At 42.3% G+C, this 20,740-nt stretch overlaps 2 protein-coding genes across 4 annotated transcripts; one reads left to right on the forward strand and one right to left on the reverse strand.

The window, feature by feature from the left end:
* Positions 1-539: 539 nt before the first annotated feature.
* Positions 540-7,309, reverse strand: ccdc181 (coiled-coil domain containing 181; the record flags this gene model as incomplete). Its single annotated transcript, XM_080728810.1, has 6 exons — positions 540-711; positions 3,219-3,379; positions 3,838-3,987; positions 4,196-5,005; positions 5,337-5,552; positions 7,205-7,309. 6 exons carry the CDS (start codon positions 7,307-7,309, stop codon positions 540-542), a joined length of 1,614 nt encoding a protein of 537 aa, XP_080584936.1.
* A 2,352-nt stretch (positions 7,310-9,661) lies between these two features.
* On the forward strand, positions 9,662-18,384 carry cpox (coproporphyrinogen oxidase). 3 transcript variants are annotated; one of them, XR_013961809.1, is made up of 8 exons: positions 9,662-10,314; positions 11,506-11,649; positions 12,682-12,792; positions 12,900-13,041; positions 14,897-15,115; positions 16,509-16,613; positions 16,735-17,478; positions 18,004-18,384. XR_013961809.1 is itself a non-coding variant. In XM_080721135.1 (7 exons), exons 1-7 carry the CDS (start codon positions 9,765-9,767, stop codon positions 16,817-16,819), a joined length of 1,356 nt encoding a protein of 451 aa, XP_080577261.1. In that variant the 5' UTR covers positions 9,662-9,764; the 3' UTR covers positions 16,820-18,384. The 3 variants fall into 3 exon arrangements, 2 of the variants coding, with proteins under 2 accessions (XP_080577261.1, XP_080577262.1); XM_080721135.1 differs by having other exon boundaries at positions 16,735-18,384; XM_080721136.1 differs by lacking the exon at positions 18,004-18,384 and having other exon boundaries at positions 16,509-16,624; positions 16,735-16,793.
* The last annotated feature ends 2,356 nt before the right edge of the window (positions 18,385-20,740 follow it).

Consider the following 20,740-nt stretch of genomic DNA (forward strand, 5'->3'; position numbering starts at 1 on the left):
CCAGCTACATTCACACTGATAAAACGACAACAAAAAAAGTTTTTCGTGTACTGTATATACCCGTTGTATTATGATATTTGTAGCAGCAAAAAGGATTGTCAGTAATATTATGACTTCTGTGTGAGGTGATGATGGATCACAACTTCAGCAGGGTTGGGATCCGGAACCAGATGAAACACTGAGGAACAGGAATCGTTTCCATCACATTTGAAACAGTTTCTGGAACCTTTTTTGAGCTGGTATGTGGACTTCCCCGGTGGTTCTCAAACTTTAAAAATCTCAAGGACCACCATAACTCTGAGAGTGTTCAAATCGAACCAAATGGACCTGTGAGGGTCCATTTGGTTCCATTTGAACACTATCAGAGTTACAGACCTGTCGGGGTCCATTTGGAACCCCCTATAAGGGTTTGCACCGTTAAGAGGGAATCGTTAAAACCCTAAAGGATCCCAACCCTAAACTTCAGTGTGGAGATGTGATCTATCCTGGTCTCGTAGTCCCACGACGGCCGCCTGAAAGGCGTGCTGTGAGCGGCGGGTTCAGAAGCGGTATGCCAGGTGTTCAGAGAACCTGAAAGGCTTCATGTCGTTGACGGCACACAGCAGGTCCTGCGTACGCCGCGCCCGCCGCTCATCCAGCACCAGCCTGCGGGAGCGCTCTCGAGCCGCCTGCTGCTCGGCGCGCTTCTCTGCCCGCTTCCTCTTAAGCCACCTGGGAGGGAGAGGAACAGATAGTAGGGAATATAAGCCAGGACAGTTTTCAGGACCAAGTACAGCTGCTATGACGCTATCGCCGTAGCAGTCAAAATCGCTTAGTGACGCGTCTATGCAGCACTTGTTCATGATGGTGTAGACACTACGTGGAAAGTTAGTTTCTGCCAGAGTAGGATGGGCTGTGATGGCAAGCAGGTTTATCTATCAAGCACTGATCCATTTCCGGTTACTGGAGTGGACTGCCGTAGCCGTCCTTGCTTAAATTCCCTAATATGAATGAATGGCTTGTAAAAGGGTTTGGTCTGAGCAAGGATGATGGAGGAGTGACATTCAAAAGATGATGGAAGATAATGAGAGGGAAAAAGTAACGATGAGTGGTTCGATCACGGCATGTCATATAAAACATAATTTATAGTGCATGTCACTTGCTGAATTACTGATCTGCACTTGAAGAATAGCATTTTTCTTCTTTTATATCTTGCTATTGGTCCTCCCCATCGATTTTGCCATTGACGTTTTCTGAACTGGCAAAACATGAACATGACTGAAGAGCTATTTCAAATATATTCTTTCTTGAAATCAGTGATTGATCTTATCTGTGCACTATACCTCCAGGTCGGAAGATAAGACCCTTCTCTTTGAACAAACAGAACTGTATAATAGTTTACAAGTTGTGTGTGATTTATGTGTTGTTTTGTTTCTTTTAAGATAGCTGCTATGGCAATTGTCGGCTTTAATACTAGCAACATTTTTATTAGTGGGTAGGCGGAAATGGTGCCATCTTAAAATGAGAATTGGTGAGGATCAATTGTATATGAAAGATACGGTTGACAATGTGTGAATAGCAGATATACAAGATCACAGCTTGGCGCTTCGTGCCACTCTGCGAGCTTGTACATCTGCTATTTTTGAGCAGTTTTGAAAGTCTTGAAAATGAAGAGAACTAGAGATTTAGAAGGCATGCATAGAATCTGCCTCCGGTCTAAAAAGGGTTAAGCTATCAATCCTCAGCTCCTGACCAGTGGTAACAAAGTACATTTACTTAAAGGGGCACTCCACCACTTTTCAACCTATGTTCATATAATTGGTCCTCACTCAAAAATAGCTTTTCTTTTTTTTTTCTTTTTTTTTCTTTCTCAGAGGAGGGCTGTGGGCAGGTCAGAAACCCATAGTCTTGTGACATCATCGATTACCAATCCAGCTTATAGAAACTGCAGGCTTTCTATTCCTGAAAAGTTGCAATTTTAAAGTGGAAGCCATTGTTCTCGCGATATTAAAAATCTAAATATTTCTTTCAAAAATATTGATTACATTTTTTTTGTTGGAAAATGATGATGTCACAAGACGATGGATTCTGAACTTCCCACAGCTCTCCTAGGAGACTTGGACTGAGTAGAAAAAAATTGTGATATTTTATCATGAACATTAGTGAGGACCTATTATATGAAGACAAGTTGACAAGTGGTGAACTACTCCTTTAAAGGGATATTCCACTTTCAAAAAAACGTTTTGTCATTGTATGGTCTAATCAGGCTTGTATGAACACCCTGAACAGTTTTTAATTTTCTTCATTCAGTATTTAAATATTTGATGTAAATGTTATCTGGCCCTCCAGGCTCAGGGCCTCTCCCCACACACACTCATTGTAACTTCAAACTCCATTTTAACCACGATAGATTCATTAGAAACACCCATTATTTTTTCTGGTGACTCATACTACCATCCTAATACGTGAGCAGGCCGTGTTTTTTCCATAACGTTTTTCATGTAGTTTTAATAATTCTTTGGGAAAATGGAAAAAATTAAACACAATAAAAATATATTAAAAATACATGAAAAACGTTATGGAAAAAACACGGCCTGCTCACGTATTAGGAGGGTAGTATGAGTCACCAGAAAAAATAATGGGTGTTTTTAATGAATCTATCATGGTTAAAATGGAGTTTGAAGTTACAATGAGTGTGGGGAGAGGCCCCGAGCCTGGAGGGCCTGATAACATTTACATCAAATATCTAAATATTGAATGAAGAAAATTAAAAACTGTTCAGGGTGTTCATACAAGCCTGATTAGACCATACAATGACAAAACGTTTTTTGAAAGTGGAATATCCCTTTAAGTAATGTAAAAATTTGTACTTGAGTATATCCAATTACAATACTTTTACTCCACTACATCTCGGATCCAAATATTGTACTCCATTACATTCACTCCACTACATTTATTTGAAAACTTTAGTTACTAGTTACTTTGCAGATATACATTATTATAATATTATAAAAGATAGATAAACATTGGCTATTTGAAAATAGCCGATCTACAATCTCACAACGCGTCGCATCACAGCGCATTCCGCGTTGTGAGCTGTATATCTGCTATTTTCAAACATTTTGTACTTTTACTTTTGTAAGTACATTTTGAATTCCGGACTTTAGTATTTACATAATGCAGTATTGGTACTTTTACTTGAGTAAAGAATGTGAGTACTTTTCCCACCACTGACTCACGTTCTGAAGGCCCTGTCGGACTCCACAGGGTTGTGTAAGTAGATGCCTCCTCCCTCCTGCTCCAGCCTCCTCATCTCCTCCATCTGCCTGTCCCTCTGCTGCTGCTCCTGCTTCCTCTGCAGCCACGACCTGAAGGCCACTTCTGGGTCACTGGCGTCTCTCTGCTGTGGGGAAAGGAACACAACAGGTTTTACAGTTCTGTCCCCAGGCCGTTACCCTAACCTTGCATTTAGGTTTTGTAGCAGCAGTGGATAGCCGTTGGGGGGACCGTGTAAAAATATATCAATATATTCTGTACAATCAAAAAAAGAAACAAGAAAAAGAAGAAGAAAAAAAACAACATACTATCCTGTATGCCATGAACAGTCACCGCGACGCATTGTGATTTATATTTTAAAATATATGCCAAAATGTATTAACTAATTTCATTCAATTCTATGGGGTAAAGGTTATTCTATGCCATTGAAATGGAAATTGCACATGATTTTGTCATAAAAGACAAAATAGTGATAATATCATAAAAACTAATCTCAACAATATAGGCCTACAGTCAGAAAACGGCATATTACAAAGCTGCATATTATGGTGTACAAAAAAACTCTTCAGTCTTATACTGTACCTTGCTACTGTTCATTCTCTCCATCTCCTGTGCTCGGTGGATCCGCCTCTCCTCCTGAAACTGCTCTCTTTTCCGTATCAACCAGGCCCGAAATGCCACCTCGTTTTCCTGACGCTTCTCCTCCTCTTCCTCTCGTTTCTTTTGCTCTGCCTGGCGGGGAGAAGAAGGGAGAAGCTAACACATTACCATGGCATGAAAAGTACAACAATAGACCATTTTCAACTAATGGCAAGTAATGTAGCTTTGGTTCATGGTGACTTGACAGCTTAACAATATACATTATATTAACGCATCTGGAATCCATTATTTTCTCACCTTTTGGTTCATTTCTAGATCACTGACTTCCATCAGTTCCTACCTCTTTGGCCAGCCTCTCTTTCCTCTCCTGTGACCTTTGCAGCAGTTCCTTCTGCTGTGGGGACAGGGTGTAGGTGGCCTGGCAGGGGGCTCCGGTGGCCGACTGCACCCTGCGGTTAGCGCTCCTCCTGTGGCCGTCCCTCTGACCGTGACTGGCTGAGTTGGGTCGGTTCCGCGGCTTGGCCGGAGGCCTGGGTGCTGGGACGCCCTGCTGAGGGGAGGCGGAGGAGGAGAAGGCAGGGGTCTTATTATTGGGGCTCAACATGGGCTCCTGAGGGCGAGGTGAGGAGAAGGAGGTCTCGGTGGGATGGTTTGCCAGCGGAGGCAGCAGGCCTTGGCTCTCCATCTCCTTCAGACTGACCAGTTCAAACTTGCCGTCCTTTTCTACCAGGACTCTTCCTTCCTTTCCTCCTCCGTGCCCCGCTTGGCTGCTTCCCTCTGCCTCCGCCTTCGCCCTGATTGGCCCTCCTCCTCCTGCCGCCCCTCCCTGCCGCGGGGAGATCTTCAGCTCAGACAACTTCCCTGACACCTCGTTCTCTGCCTCCGTACCGTTGGCCCTCTCTGCGCCGCTGCTGCGCTCCCGTCCTTCCGCCTTGGCACCGGCAGGCGTTCCGCCTCGCTCGTACTCCAGGGGAGGAACCACCAGGTCCACCAGGTTGTCTTTGAAGTGCAGCCTGATGTGGCGGGATGCGTCCGGAGCCTCCTGGTCCTGCAGCTCCCGGTTGGCCTGCTGGATCTTGTCCAGGATGTATTTCTTCTCCTCGTCCACCTCCTCGTCGTCCGGCGCCAGGGGAGGGGGCGGAGCCGTGGGCTGAGAAAGATTGTACAGGACAGTTTAAATACAGAAACACAGAAACAAATGACTGACAATGACCAATACCTATAATCAAAATAAATAATGTACTATAGCCTAAATAGGCCATATTGATTCATTTTATATTTTCATAATTATTTAAAAACAGTGGGAAAAGAAGATCTAGAAGCTCAAAACACATTGCAATGTGTGCAAGCTCATAGATCCATGCTATTTCCATTACTTTTGAAAAGGTTTGAAAATATATGAACATCAATGGCTGAATTTATAACATATGAATGTAATAATTGCGGTCAGGCGATCATGTAATAATTGTGACAGGGCCTACCGGGACGTCTCCTTCCAAGTCGCATTCCAGAGGCTCCATAGGTGAGGGCCACCTCTCTTCTTCCTCCATTACTTCCAGCTCCTTTGATGCCTTCTTTCCTTTCCCTGCCTTCTGGCTTTTCTTCTTCTTCTCCTTCTCCTTCCTCCCTCGCTCGTCCTTGTCCTCTTCCAGCAGCTCCTTGTCTATTTCGCTCTCGATTTCCTCATAGTCAGGGCCCTGCGGTGACAAAGTAGGGAACAGCTATTTAAACCCTTAGTGGTTGACAGTAACGAAGAACATGAAGGACGACTTCACCCATTTTCAACCTATCTTCATGTAATTGGTCCTCACTAATTAGTACAATATGGTACCATTTTTGTAGAGGAGGGCTGGCTGTGGACAAAACCCGACATCATTGATGGGGAATTATAGAAACTGTAAGCTTCTATTACTGGAAAGTTAGCATAACGATACGATGGGAACTATGCACGAAAACAATTTTCACCCACTTTTACAAGTACCGGTAACTAAAGTTTCTGTATATTCAGTGTCTCAGAGGAGGGCTTTGGACAGTTCAGAAACATGCCTACCAGTGACATCATTGGTGGGCAGGTTTGTTCATTTCCAACTTATTATTATTATTATTTTTCATACATACAGCCCCACACATCCCCCCTCCCTACATACAAACCAACATACATAAAGGATAGGACAGATAAAACATGATAAAAAATAAAGGTACAAAAAAGAAAAGAAAAAAGGAACGACAAGAAGAGACCAATCTACTGTATCATTAAGTAGCTTCAAGAAATAATAGATCTAGACTGAGATAGCTGTAGATAACAACCTAAATATCTGATAGTGACAATGTTTCATACAATCTAAATAAGGTTGCTAAATATTCAAAAATGTGTCAAACCCATTTCACAGAAGATAAGTCATCTTCTCAAGAGGAACACAACTGATTATTTCTGAGAACCATCTCGCAATGAGGAGGGGGGAGTCAGACTTCCACGTTATTGCAATACATTTCCAAGCAACTCCAAGTCACTGTTGATACTTAAGCTACAGACGTGATGACGGAAGTCTGATTTCTACTTATTTGTGTGTCGATGTCATAATAGCCAATCTATGTTGCGAGCTTGTAGATCGGCTATTATCAGCACAGCGCAGCTAAGCATGAATTAAGTATTAAGTGTGCATATTCAAGTCTATCAATAATGTATCCTATTGATATCTTTTCCCCGGCACAGAGAAAGTATGCACGGCGGTGTCACTTGAGCAGGTTTCCTATGCAGACGGTGGGACCGTGGAACATGCCAGCGTTGGGTTACTCAACTCTCTCTATCACACTTTCACAAGGTCAGGGTCATGGACCCATTGGCTACTCATCTTCACTGCAGGTAGACAGTTTATCTGCGAACTGGCTACATTGAAGTGCTATTTGGCAAACTATTGGGTTCTATGAGTGACATACCAATAAATAAGATTGTGTTACAGTAATTCAATGTATCTTTCAACAATTTAAGGGAAAGCTAAAGTACCTATTTGTTGGTTCTCTTTCCCTTCCATCCATTATAAATTATAAGGTTATTACAGGTTCCAGCTGTGTGGAGGAAACATTTAGTAAATATCGAGTGGGCATGAGTCTAAAATTAGTAAATAAAGGAATTAAATGTTATGTTTTATTTGTCACTTATGTACAAGAACAAAATGAAATGCTGGTGGGACTCACCTATTCTGCAGAAATGTGCTAACATAATTATATAATACAAGGTAATATTAAAAAAATAAAATAAAAATATATTTTTTAAAGTTGTTGAATTAAGGAGGTGTTGGTGCATCAAATATGGAAGTTAAAATAAGTCCAATAAGCAGGTGGTGCTCACCTGGTCCTCAGTCTGACCCTCCTCCTCACTAATCAGCCAATCAAGGTCCTTCTCAAAGTCATCCTCGTACTCCTCCTGGTTCTCTGTACTCACAGCCTGACTCATCTTGGACCACTGGGAAAAGAATGACATACATGTATTTCACATGAACTAAAATATGTAGGTGTTTTTATATGGTCAATATTAACTGTATAAAAGTTACCGCTGTCTCTGAGAGAGTACAAATGGAAAGCAAAGGGCAGGGTTGTTAAGTAACGGATTACATGTAACGGGATTACGTAATCAGATTACAAAAAACAGGTAAATTGTAAAGTCTCAGGTTACATTTTAAAATGTGTAATCTGGATTACAGTAACGGATCTGAATGATGGGGGTTACATGCTGGATTACATTCTCCCCTTGCCCTCAATCAATTTTACAAAATAGTTATAACACCAAACAATAAAATAATCAAGTCGAATCAGCATAAAGTACTGCCACTTTGTTTAAGTAAAATTCTGTTGACCTTTTCCTACTTTCATAGGCTCAATATTCTTGTCTAGTTATCAATGGTAAAACTTGATTTATTTAATTAAAGAGAGTTTTGCTAAAAAAGAATCCAAAAGTAACTGAAAGTAACTAGTAGTTACTTTTTAAATTGTGATAATCAGATTACGTTACTGACTACATTTTCTTTGCAAGTAACTTGTAACTGTAGGGGATTCCTTTTTAAAAGTAACCCTAACAACCCTGGCAAAGGGTCAGTTTGTTTCCATTTGTACACCCCCAGTTACAGACATGTAAGGGTCCATTTGGACCCCCCTCAATGAAGCCTGGATTGGTCTCTACTGATGTAGACACTAGACTTCAACCAAATTGCTATAAAGACATGTCAGTTAGCATTTAATTATAAAGATAATACATACATAAATAAACAAATAAATGCATTTAGTATTTTAATATTTCCTCATCTTATACAAAACAGAGCCACAAAACAATGTGTAACTAATGTGTACCTTTATTTGGATGCAAGCCAAGGAGTGAAATTACAGCATTGGTTCTAAAAGTCCTTGAGGGAGTTCCTCAAGGACCTTGAGGGAGTTCCTGTGGGAATGGATCCCGACTCCCCAATCTAAATGATAAATAGGAGAGTTAAATTAACATTATTTTACTGTATAAAGTGGGGTTTCAGAGATAGAAATGCCATTAAATGGGGGTCCGTAGCTTAACGCATGTCAAACTGGCCCTGGGGGTTGAGAATTGTTGAGAATCACTGCTATATTTAGAGCTGTAAAAACCTTCTCTTATGGGGGTCCGTGGGCTAATAAGTGTCAATTTGGCACTTGATTTTTTTTATTTATTTTTTTCAATTATTTTTATTAACTTTTAACATTTCATCCATGTTACAAAATTTTGCTTTAAAATCATTACAACACTATTACAAAATGCATAGCTATCAAAATTTGGCACTTGATTTGACATGAAGAAGTTTGAGAACCACTGAAATACAGGATTGAGTGGGGTTGCGTGTGAGTTTTTGTTATTCGTTGCCCTCTCCTGGTCAAAAGGTAATAGTTCAGCGTAAAGTAACAGGCTATGTAATATCCCACAGACGCGCGGTATTGCTTTGTTTCAAACATTTATTCATAATTGTTTACCTTCCTAGGGCTCTCTAATTATGTATACCATATACATGTAAATATCAGTGACAAAAGTGAGTCATTTAGTGTGCACAACTTGATAATCGACTGATGTAAGGACATCACATCAACAAACTACACAGGCTACAAAAGTAAACGTCTAAACTGTGAGAATAAAAAAAAACAGCTGCGTCACACTGGATTGTTCGTCTTTAAAATATAGCTAATGAAACTGAACAATATTCATCATGGTACAACAGCTGTAGCAAAGTGTTTATCGGGTCGGGAATGAATGTGACCACAACAACCTACCACTGAAATTATTCTGTCTTCTTCCTCTTCTTGCTTCAAAGAAGTGAACAATGTCTTCAAGAAGGTTGTCTGGAGACGAGTTGCACCTTATTAATGTCCTACATGTTCAACTATCCGTCATCTGCAGCCCATGATCAACCTAATCCACTTCTTTCTCTGTCTGCTGCCCTAAAGGCTTTAATAGACGTTGTCATGGCGACCTACAACACGCCTTATCGTCGTGCACATGCGCATATGGGGTTACACACTCGCGCGCTCACGCACACGCACGCCCAAACCACACACGCGCACACGCCGCTGTCGGTCACGCTCATGGTCACGCTCAGGTCACTAGCTGTATAGATGTGACGTCAGAGCCACGCGTGGCCTTCTGGGTGTTGATGTTTATTCGTGGGCCACTGGTGCTGTGAGCTAGGCGCGCTATGAGCGCCGAAGAACTACATTTCCCATGTCTCCTCGGACTGTTTCTCAGAAAGGACACTCCCCCCCGACCTAGCACGCACCTAGCAGCACGTACGTCAACTTACAGTATGACAGTTTTTAGATGACTGACTTTAGTAAAATTATCATAACTGCGTGTTCTTCCCATTAAGCACGCTGAGCGCAGCAGCCAGCAGGTCTTTTTACTAATGGCTACCGTCGCGCTTTACTCCGTGAACAGGACGCTTCGGACGACAACCGCGAGAAAATGTTTTATTTCGCCTTTAAAAGGAGCCGCTAATAATAACAACACCGCGGCGCTCTGCTGCCCTCACAGCCCGTCAGCGGTGGGTTCTCTACCGGGGACGCGGTGGTTCTCCAGGGCCACCGGGGTCAGGTTCATGTCCCATGGGACGGCAGGCTCCTCTGCCCCGGGCCGAGCCAAGCGGGGAGCCCTGCTGCTCGCCGCCGGAGCCGCAGCCGTGGGGTTCGTGGCCAGTGCGAGTCACATCATCCAGCGGGCAGAGATGGCGTCGGTGGTCCCTCAGCTGGCCGTGGAGGAAGAGGGGGACATTGTGGAGAGGTGCAAGGGCTTCATGTCTCCCCCCGTGACCGACGTCAGCGTGCTGCTGGAGAGGAGAGCGGAGATGAGCACCAGGATGGAGATGCTCATCATGGAGACGCAATCCGACTTCTGCAGAGCTCTGGAGAAGGCGGACGGCGGGACGTTCAAGGTGGACCGATGGCAGAGGGAGGAAGGCGAGTATAATATAAGCACACACTGGGGTGGGGGGCCTGCCGGGGGTGTGTCGTGTCATTTGGCACACGAGATGCGATGCCCACTAGCCCCATCATGTAGAATCTCACCCTCCGCTCAAGAGCGGCTCCGGACTGTAGCAATACCCTTCCTTCTCCATCCGCTGGCGGGCTGTTCTTAGCTCGCCAGTCGAGGGTGAGGTTCTATATGGGGCTAGATGCCCACCCTTGGCTTTGCGCGGGTGGGCATCGCATCTCCAAACTGGAGTAAACGATGTTACAGAGCGATTCAACAAATTGGTTGATGCTGGTTATGATGCTAAATCTGTTTCTGATAGTTTAGAACCCCCAACGTTTAAATTTTTACGGCTAATCAGAGCTGAAGGAAATTGAACAATGTATTTTTCATTTATGTGCTACCGGGTGTAGCATGATGTATGTACATTTAATTTCATGCTGACATGACACAGAAACGCCTAAATGAAACACACACACACACACACACACACACACACACACACACACACACACACACACACACACACACACACACACACACACACACACACACACACACACACAAATAAAGTTATTATTATTACTTCAGCTGCGTTTACCTGTACATTTTTTTAAAATATCCTGTGACTGTAATTACACTATTGAACAATGCCTACTGTGGAGGGGAATTGCTGGGCATGCCCAAATATGGATTCTAGGCCAATCGATGACCATGATGACATCAGCGTACTCTATATATGGGGATTTATCTTTGGTTTTATCAATATTTTTGGTGATCTGACCAACTTCCCACTCAACGCATCTCCCCCGAAGGTTCTCTGCGATATGCACAGTTAGTTGAAATCAAGTTGGCATTGCGGTCAGCCTTGGTGGCTCTGGGCAACCCAGATCTCTGCCAGTCCGACAGACTCGATGCCGGGCACCTCTGCGAAGCACACACACTGAGTTTGAAGTCAGCCGTGACAGATATTTTGGGGCGTTTATAGTAGGACGTTGCATGTTAGACCTAAATATCCAAATAAAGATTACTCTAGTCACACAAAGAGTCCTTTGAATTAACACCTCCTGAAGATCACACTTGCCACTGTGCTGCTAATTTCTACAGACTGATGTCACCGTCATTGTTTTGTCAATGTGTCCCTATCTTATGTTGTGTGCATGTTTTGTGTGTATCAGGCGGTGGAGGAATCAGCTGTGTGATGCAGGATGGTAAGGTGTTTGAGAAGGCGGGGGTCAACGTGTCCATGGTGTTTGGACACTTGACTGAGGAGGCTGCCAAGCAGATGAGGAGCAGAGGGAAGGTTCTCAAAGGGAAAGATGGTAAGTCTACTCAAATCAATATTCATTATAGAGTAACATTTAAGCTATCATGACATGACTACTGTATAACTGAAATCACAGACAGACAGTCTCATATCACCATATTGTATATCAGTATACAGTACTGTCCAGCTTAGACCTGCTCAGGCTTATATATTCAAAGTGAGTTATTGTCACTTTGAATAAGAGCAATAGCTAAATAAATATCTTAAAGAGTCTTGCATGAGCTATTGGCTTGTCATGTTTCCGACCCAGTAGCTGCAAACCAGGTGGTGCTTGCAACAATGGCTCAGGTGGTAATGGTCTTCTGGGAACTTTTAAGTTTCCTGGTTTGATTCCGGCTTCTTGTGGTGTTGTGTCCTCGAGCAAGACACTGAACTGCTTTTTGATTCATATTTATGAAACAAAAAGGCTTCAGTTGCACCGGTGGCATGGTGGTTAAGGTGAATACCACATATAGGCTCTAATGCAGCCTCTCCTGTATACCAGGGGTTTTCGAAGTGGGTGACGGGGCACCCTGGGGTGTCGTGACGGCAGTCCAGGGGTGCCGCGAGATAATTTGATATTATTTGGAATTGAATTGGACACTTAAAAAAACATCATAAACTTTAAACTTGAAGTACAAAGTTATTTCCAGTCAGTTCTAACCAAAATGGCTATTATCGCAACCTTTCCCTCACAACATAGTCGCTAAAATTTGCTATAAATATAAGGTGCTGGGAGTGACAAATATCAATAGGCTATAATGTAGGGGTGCCTCAGATGAAAAAAGTATTTATAGGGGTGCCCTGAGCCAAAAAGGTTTGGGAACCCCTGCTGTATACTATTAATAAAGGCAGAAAAGCCTATAACATATCTAAAATAAAATAGGCTACTGAAACTACTCCCGATGAGCAACGCTGGTGCCTGGCATAGTAGCCTCTGCTGTTGGTGTGTAAACGTTAACGGCACATTGTAAAACCTTGGATTAAGTAATTCTAGAAATGATGAGCATTTACCATTTACCATGTGTTTTCCTGCACTCTGCCCCAGGTAAGCTGCCATTCATTGCCATGGGGGTGAGCTCTGTAATCCATCCCAAGAACCCACACATTCCCACAGTGCACTTCAACTACAGATACTTTGAGATTGATGAGGAAGATGGTGAGTGTGTGATTGTCAAGCCATGACGTCAGTAGTGGTTGTGTCTTGGTGTCAGTGACACTATTGATTACATGAATGAACCCTTGTCCTCTGCTTTCTTGTGTCAGGCTCTAAACTGTGGTGGTTTGGTGGAGGCACAGATCTCACTCCAGTCTTCATTAATAATGACGATGCCTTTCACTTCCACAACACGCTGAAGGAAGCCTGTGACAAGCACCATCCACGGTACTACCCTGACTTCAAAAAATGGTACGGACTTACTCTCCAGATGTGTGTATGTGCATGTGCAAGCTACGCATGTCTGTGTTTTTGTGCGTGTGTGCATGCAAGAGTGTGCGCACCAAGCATGCCTTATTGGTCCTGTATAAAGTATGTATTGTTATGGTACTATAAAAAGCTTGGGGTGAAAGTGTCCACCAAATGGCTCATTTCATGTGTGTGCTAGGACACCAGTGGCTCAGGAGCCACCAGGAACCGGACGGTTCTCTGTTCGATCCCTGGCTCCTCCTGGTTTCGTTTCGGAAGTGTCCTTGAGCAAGATACTGAACCCCACCCTAACTGCTCCCAATGAGCAGGTTGGTGCCTTGCATGGTTGCCTCCCTCCTCTGTGTATGAAAGACTGAATGTAATACACATGGTTAGCTCCATCCTCTGTGTATGAAAGAATGGATGTAATGCACATTGGATAATACAAATGAAGTATATCTGTGGTTTAAGTGTGCACATGTGTCTGTGTTTCATAGCAGTGGGCGTATCCTTACTGTTTGAATATGATAAGGGCAAGTCGCTCCCTATCATCTGCAACTGCAGAATAACTGTTTAGTCAGAGTTCATGAGGTGAAAGACCCTGTAAGTGCACCAATGAAAGGGAGGGTGGGATGTTATCTTGCATAACCTTGTGATGCACCATAAAATGTATGGTGTACTCGGACAAAAGAAAGTTAATTGACCTCAGATGGATTTGTGTCTCTGGTTAATTAATTAATTAATTTGTAATCTGGTAATGCTAACTTGAAGTTGATTCCTCCTATAAACATGTTCATAGTCAAACACTGAACCCCCCTGTTTTTGTCCCATTCCCAAACCAATAATTTGATGACCAGCAGTGGTTCCCTATGGAGACACAAAGAGCCTGCTTTGTTCCCTATGGAGACAAAAAGAGTCTCCTAAAATTATTAGTTTAGGAATGCGATAAAAACAAAGTAATATCCATGAATTCAAGTCTCCATGGGGAGAGTAATCGATCGGGGGGAAAAAGGTAATTTTGGGGGTGAACTATCCCTGTAATATCCTGAGCGTAATACTGTCACAAAGTATGTCAGCGGGACAAATATGATACCATACTGTAGGTTGTGGACACACAAGTGCTGCAAAGTCTCACATTGTACTATCATTCCCAGGAATGCAGGCATATTAATACTTTCACAAGGTATTCTATTACATACTGAAATGCTTCAGGCTCATGTCGTATTTTAGTATAGCGTCAGATATACTCTGTAAAGTGTTGTAGGGACACATTTTCAAGGTGGTTTCGAGGTGAACCAGGAGGTTGGTACATGTCAGTGTTTCCCCTAGGATGGAGTAACACATAACAGTGGTGCTGAATAATAAATAAAGAAATTGCCCTCCAATTAAGAAGTCAGGTGTCTTTGAGATTGACAGCTGTCGTGGAGTCATGATGGCCAGGCAAAGCACAATGTGGACAATGCGTCTTTTTGTATGTAAGATCATTTATTAACTAAGATGGAACTTTAAATGTATATTATCACAGATGTTTCCTTGCAAATTTCCAATCAAATAATTACATTTAAAGTTTAATCTTATTAATTTATACTCACAACGGTGTTGCTTTCTTGACAAAATAAACAAATCTACAAGGTTTCCACACACCTTGCATCGTGATGCAATGATAACCTGCAAGTCTGTTCTTTTTGGGAGGCAATGCAGGCTATGTAATGTAGTGAAGTTGCAGGACCTCCTTGCCTCCTAGCACCCTCTGGTGGTCAGATTTGAAACACATTGATGGACCCTACAAGTCATGTACACTCTTGAGTTAAATGAACATGGATGACTGTGTAACATGTTCTTTTCTGTTCTTCTCCAGGTGTGACAGATACTTCTACATTCGCCATCGAGGAGAGACGCGAGGTATAGGTGGTATCTTCTTCGATGACCTAGATTCGCCTGATGAGGAGGAGGTCTTTAGTTTTGTCAAGAGCTGTGCCCGCACCGTGGTGCCATGCTACCTACCCATCGTGTACAAACACCTCACTGACCCCTTCACTGACGAGGAGAAAGACTGGCAGCAGGTTCGACGAGGCAGGTGAGTGAGGCACACCCTGTGTGTGTGTGTGTGTGTGTGTGTGTGTGTGTGTGTGTGTGTGTGTGTGTGTGTGGCTTTGCACAATTTTAATGTACAATGTTAATTACAGAATGCACTTGAAAATGTAAAATGTTGTAACTACATAAGAATGATAAATATTTCATATTTTATCCAAATGAATGAAAGTGTTCTCATAAAATGTTTTACTTTATTTTGAAATATCAAATGAAAATTGGTTTTATTAGCATTATCTCTAGATGTATTTTTTGGGCATTTTTGTTGCATTGAGCGGGACATAATGCTGAGAAATCCTTTCTTCTATATCTTTGAAAAATTACAGTATGTAAAAATTGTTTATTACACTGCAGTAGAGGATTATGTTTTATCCCACGTTTCATTATTCCACTATTTTCCTGTATATTATCATATTCTTGTGAAAAACACTGGTTACACCAATTGACACAACCCAGTTACACCACTTGACAATGATGGTTCTATATAGTCGGGGGCGTTAGGGAGATAGAATGGTAATTTCGTGCTAATCAGTCTAAAACTCTAAAAGCGCCAAATTTTGCACAGATGTAGCCCAGGGCATGCTCTAATGATTTAGCTAGGGCCCCCGAGTTTGCGACCTTTGGGGTCGCCACAGCGGCCAAATCAAGTTGGGCTCCCATCGTCTTTCTATACAGGAGGGAAATACCCTGGGTATTTAAGTAGGATGTGAGGGGTCTAACTAGGGGTTTGTCATGATGCTGAATCCATTGCAAGCATTTGTTTTGAACTAAAACATTCCTTGGGCTAGAAATGGCCCCAGAAAACGCCCACAAAAGTGTGAAAAAAGTGATGAAAAGTGTTGAGTCGTCACTTTTCATCACTAAACCATCGTTTTCTGGGGCCATTTTTAGCCCAAGGAATGTTTTTTGTGCAAAACAAATGCTTGCAATGGATTCAGCATCATGACAAACCCCTAGTTAGACCCCTCACATCCTACTTAAATACCCAGAAAAAAAAATGTTTTTCGGGGTATTTTCCTATAGAAAGTCGATGGGAGCCCAACTTGATTTGGCCGCTGTGGCGACCCCGAAGGTCGCCGACTCGGGCGCCCTAGCGAAATCATTAGAGCATGCCCTGAGCTACATCTGTGCAAAATTTGGCGCTTTTAGACTGATTAGAACGAAAAAACCCTAAGGCCTCCGACTAACAGTAAAATTTGACTCTTTGCTGAAAAAGTGACACTTCCAAGTGAAATTAAGTGTGAGTGTGTCAATAAGTTCAAATTGTATGGGAGAGAGAGTGGGAGGTGATGGAGAGAGTACTTAAAATGTCATGTCATTACACATCCCTCAAACCCCTTAAAGATTCCCCTGAGTGTCTGTGTGTACGTATGTTTTAGGTACGTGGAGTTCAACTTGGTTTACGACAGAGGTGTGAAGTTTGGCCTGGCAACCCCTGGCTCCAGAATTGAGAGCATCCTCATGTCCCTCCCCCTTACTGCCAGGTAAGCAAAAAGTATGCCTGTGGCTGTACATCAGTAATTAGGTGTGTGTGTGTGCGTGCATGCGTGCGTGCGTGCGTGTGCGCGTGCGTGCACTTGCTAACCAAGCTCTGTTTATCCCCAGGTGGGAGTACATGCATGAGCCTGCCAAAGGTACCCCAGAGGCTGAGATGTTGGAAGCACTACGGAACCCCAGGGAGTGGGTGTGACAAGGCCATGTGCATCGTGTTTACATGTCACCATGAAGATGACCTCCAAGTGTTCGCTTGTGTCATCAATCTGTGAACTCTAAAACAGAATTTCCAAATAATGTTGCTTTCTTTTGCAAATCTAGGCAGGAGAAACTAACCCTGCATTTTTCTAAATGGACAAATTATGACTTACTACGAACCGGTACTGCTTATGTTTTTATTAATGTTTGTATCTATTTACAGTGAATAATTACTTGTATACAATTGCTGTCTGTGGCATTATTATAGCTGAATGGCCTGGGGAACCAGAACCCCTGGTTGTCCCTGGTTTGATTCCTGGCCAGGGTAGCAATGTCGTTGTGTGTCCCTGAGCAAGACTAACGCCTAATTGCTCACATGCTCCTTGTGGGCAGCGAATCAGCTGGGTTGGGCTGAAAATACAGAATTTCCCCCTCTGGAGGACATAGGTAACTATTATTATTATTATTATTGCACATTGTCAATCAAATTGAAGTCCGAGACAGCAATGTAATCTCCAGGTGATGATGTCTACTTTTCAGTCTTCACATATCACTGGAGCATGATTTATACTCGTACGCCATGGCTCATCTAACAGCTCAAAAGTTGTCTATTATCGGTGTACAACAACACCAGCACACAATGATGTATATGTTACAGTATGTTTGGGTAACTCAGGACGTTCATTGTAAGAGCGCTTGTTTCGTTCACCACACACTAATCACCACCAGATGGCGACGACAGCCCATAGACAGCCATTCACTAGTGCAGGCGCTGACGTCACTCGTTTGCGACTCCCTTTCTTTATTTACTAGCCTAGCTGGGCGGTGTTTAGCCATTAGCTTAGCCATTAGCTTAGCCATTAGCTTACTATGAGCGTTTATCTTGGGCTTGCCCAGGCCTTACGGCCTGGGCATAAATATAACGATTGCATTCACCACGGCTTCGTAACTCGCGCGGCGCTCCGCCGGCCGCGCGGCCCTGGCCCGCTCTTCGCGGCCACGGCGAAGAGCAGGACCAAGGTCCGCTGGCCTTCGCGCCGCTTGCAATGTCGTGGACAATCGATGGGCTCCGCCTGGAGGACGTTGTTGTGGGCGACCGCTTGTTCCGCCCCGTGCGGCACCGCGAGTGCTCCGTTTCTCGGCCGTCCTGTTTCTCTAACATCCGGTGACATATACATTAAGCATTATTTCTCCTTTGTGTGTGTCAGAAATACGCTGTGTTTGTTTTCTGTGCTCTGCTGTGGTTGTAATTTAGCTTGCTCTAAGCTGTCACAGCTGTGTGCACTCTAGGGCTACCCATTAAACACAGCTCATTTAAAAGGGAACGTTTAGGAACCGTGCCGCTCCAATGGTTTGCAGGGAAGAAATAATAAATCTGTTTTTGATATTTTTATGTCTGATCATTGGCATGTTTGGAAACAAAGGACTATAAAATGGACGCCCAAATATATTATCAAGAACATAGTTTGTTTTAGTTTTTGAATCAGCAGGGTTTTTGTTTTTTTTAATTGGCAGGAAAGGTTTTCTAATGAAATGGAAGTGTGGTGTTGTTTGCATAGAGCACTCTTCTGCTTAGAAACCACTGACAGCGCTCTTGTGCAACAGAAGAATGGAAGATGCAAGTGAGAACAAAATACTTTACTTTGTGGAATTTAGATGGAGAGTGGTTATGTGAAAATGTGTCTAATGGTGGTCTTGAACCCCGAACCTTGCGCTTACAAACCACTGAAAGAGCTCTCGTACCACAGAAGCATGGAAGATACAAGTGAGAACTAAAAGTTGACCTTGTAGAATTTAAAATGTGCCTCAAACTCACATCCTTAAAGGCATACTTAAACCGCTAACCTGACAAACAATAAAGTTACAACAAATTGCTCATTCTTCTTTCTACTCTACCAAAACAGGACTTACTTAAAGCAGGCTTCTGTTGCCCAGTGCTTGCACATTACAAAAGGACTAGAGGGAGAGGACAAAACATACTAAATAAATAGGCGTGGGTGGGTGGACACCACTACTTCCAAGTGCTGTCAGTACAGAGACCACAGGTGTTAAGGCCTTAAAGGAATAATTCACCCTCAAAACAATTTTTTTCTATTGATTACTAACACCATGGAGTTTTGTTTTTGTTGCAATATTACGATAAAAATGTGATTATAATAAATTTAGCTCGCACTCACTTTCTCTGTAGCTCCAATTTTTATTTAGCAAAACAGCAAAAAATATAGACGTTTCGACCCCTAAGGTCTTCTTCAGTATGACAGGAAACAGGAGAACAATGTCTTTAAATACATTTGTGTCACTGATAATCATTAGCCCCACCTGGTGTGTGGGAGCGCATATCAGTGATGAGTTAGACATGATTCATAAGTAGAAAAAAGATTCACAGAAGTTATATCATTACAAATGACTGTACATGATTTTCTAGTAATATTTTTATGTTTTTTTTCTTTTTTATAAAAATAGACATTTGCAAAATTAAAAACGTCTCAAAGGAGATCAGATCCTGACTCTATTCCACCCATACGTTTACCAAATCACAGAAATATAAGTAGACTATCACAATAGTAAACCACCTGTTATTTTCTTTTACAAAAAAGGCCTAATATCGAAGTCCTCGTTTAGACCTATAGGCGCCATTGTTTTCAGATATTCAATCCACCACACTTCTCTCTTTAGAAGGAGATTGTCGATATCACCTCCCCGTCTAGGAAACTGTACTTTCTCTATTCCTAGATATCTTAATGATGAGACATTATGGTGTGCTTGTTTAAAATGTGCCGCTACTGGGCTTTTCTCGTCCCCATTCCGAATAGTACTTCTGTGTTCTGCAATGCGGGTCTTTAAGGCCCGTGTAGTTTTTCCAACATATGCTTTCCCACAAGGACACTTAAGCATATAGATAACATGAGTAGTTGAACAGGTTATTTTGCCTCTTATTTTAACCTGTTGACCTGTAGTAGGATGATAGAAGAAGTTACATTTTTCAGTGAAGTGACATTGGGCGCAAGACCCACATCGTCTGTTCCCGTCAGGTAAATCATCTAAAAAGGTTTGTATTTTCTTGGGAGGCAAGTCAGATTTCACTACCATATATTAGGCCTTTTTTGTAAAAGAAAATAACAGGTGGTTTACTATTGTGATAGTCTACTTATATTTCTGTGATTTGGTAAACGTATGGGTGGAATAGAGTCAGGATCTGATCTCCTTTGAGACGTTTTTTATTTTGCAAATGTCTATTTTTGTAAAAAAGAAAAAAACATAAAAATATTACTAGAAAATCATGTACAGTCATTTGTAATGATATAACTTCTGTGAATCTTTTTTCTACTTATGAATCATGTCTAACTCATCACTGATATGCGCTCCCACACACCAGGTGGGGCTAATGATTATCAGTGACAAAAATGTATTTAAAGACATTGTTCTCCTGTTTCCTGTCATACTGAAGAAGACCTTAGGGCTCGAAACGTCTATATTTTTGCTGTTTTGCTAAATAAAAATTGGAGCTACAGAGAAAGTGAGTGCGAGCTATCTTGTTTGTTTCTAGTACTACTGCACTGTCAGTTTTTAGCTCAGCACCTAAGACAGGAGGATGTGCGTTACTTTTTCTCTAAATATAATAAATTTAGCCCCATTGATTCTGGTCTCCATCTGGAATCAATAGCGCTAAATGTATGCCTTCTCGCTGGACTCGCCAGCATAGCTTGCTTCACTTCACTAAACTAACTATGGCACTAACCATGGTACTGTGACTATAGTTAATGACTATTCTGACTAAGGTGATGATGACTATGGTACTGACTACTAGACTGGTGCTGACTATGGTACAGAGGAAATTTTAATTTACTTGCAAAAGTAGTGCTTTACCTTGGCCTTGACCACAGATAATTTTATTTCAATAGCTACAGAAAAAAACAAT

Source organism: Nannobrachium achirus (assembly GCF_963921795.1).
Source record: "Nannobrachium achirus genome assembly, chromosome: 1".
Classification (NCBI taxonomy): domain Eukaryota; kingdom Metazoa; phylum Chordata; class Actinopteri; order Myctophiformes; family Myctophidae; genus Nannobrachium; species Nannobrachium achirus.

Excerpts from the sequence above, each read along its gene's own strand:
- cpox (XM_080721135.1), top strand. The coding sequence starts at position 9,765 with ATGGCTACCGTCGCGCTTTACTCCGTGAACAGGACGCTTCGGACGACA. Across the intron at positions 12,793-12,899 it reads TGAGATTGATGAGGAAGATG|GCTCTAAACTGTGGTGGTTT; the intron begins GTGAGTGTGTGA and ends TTCTTGTGTCAG. Across the intron at positions 16,614-16,734 it reads TCCCTCCCCCTTACTGCCAG|GTGGGAGTACATGCATGAGC; the intron begins GTAAGCAAAAAG and ends GTTTATCCCCAG.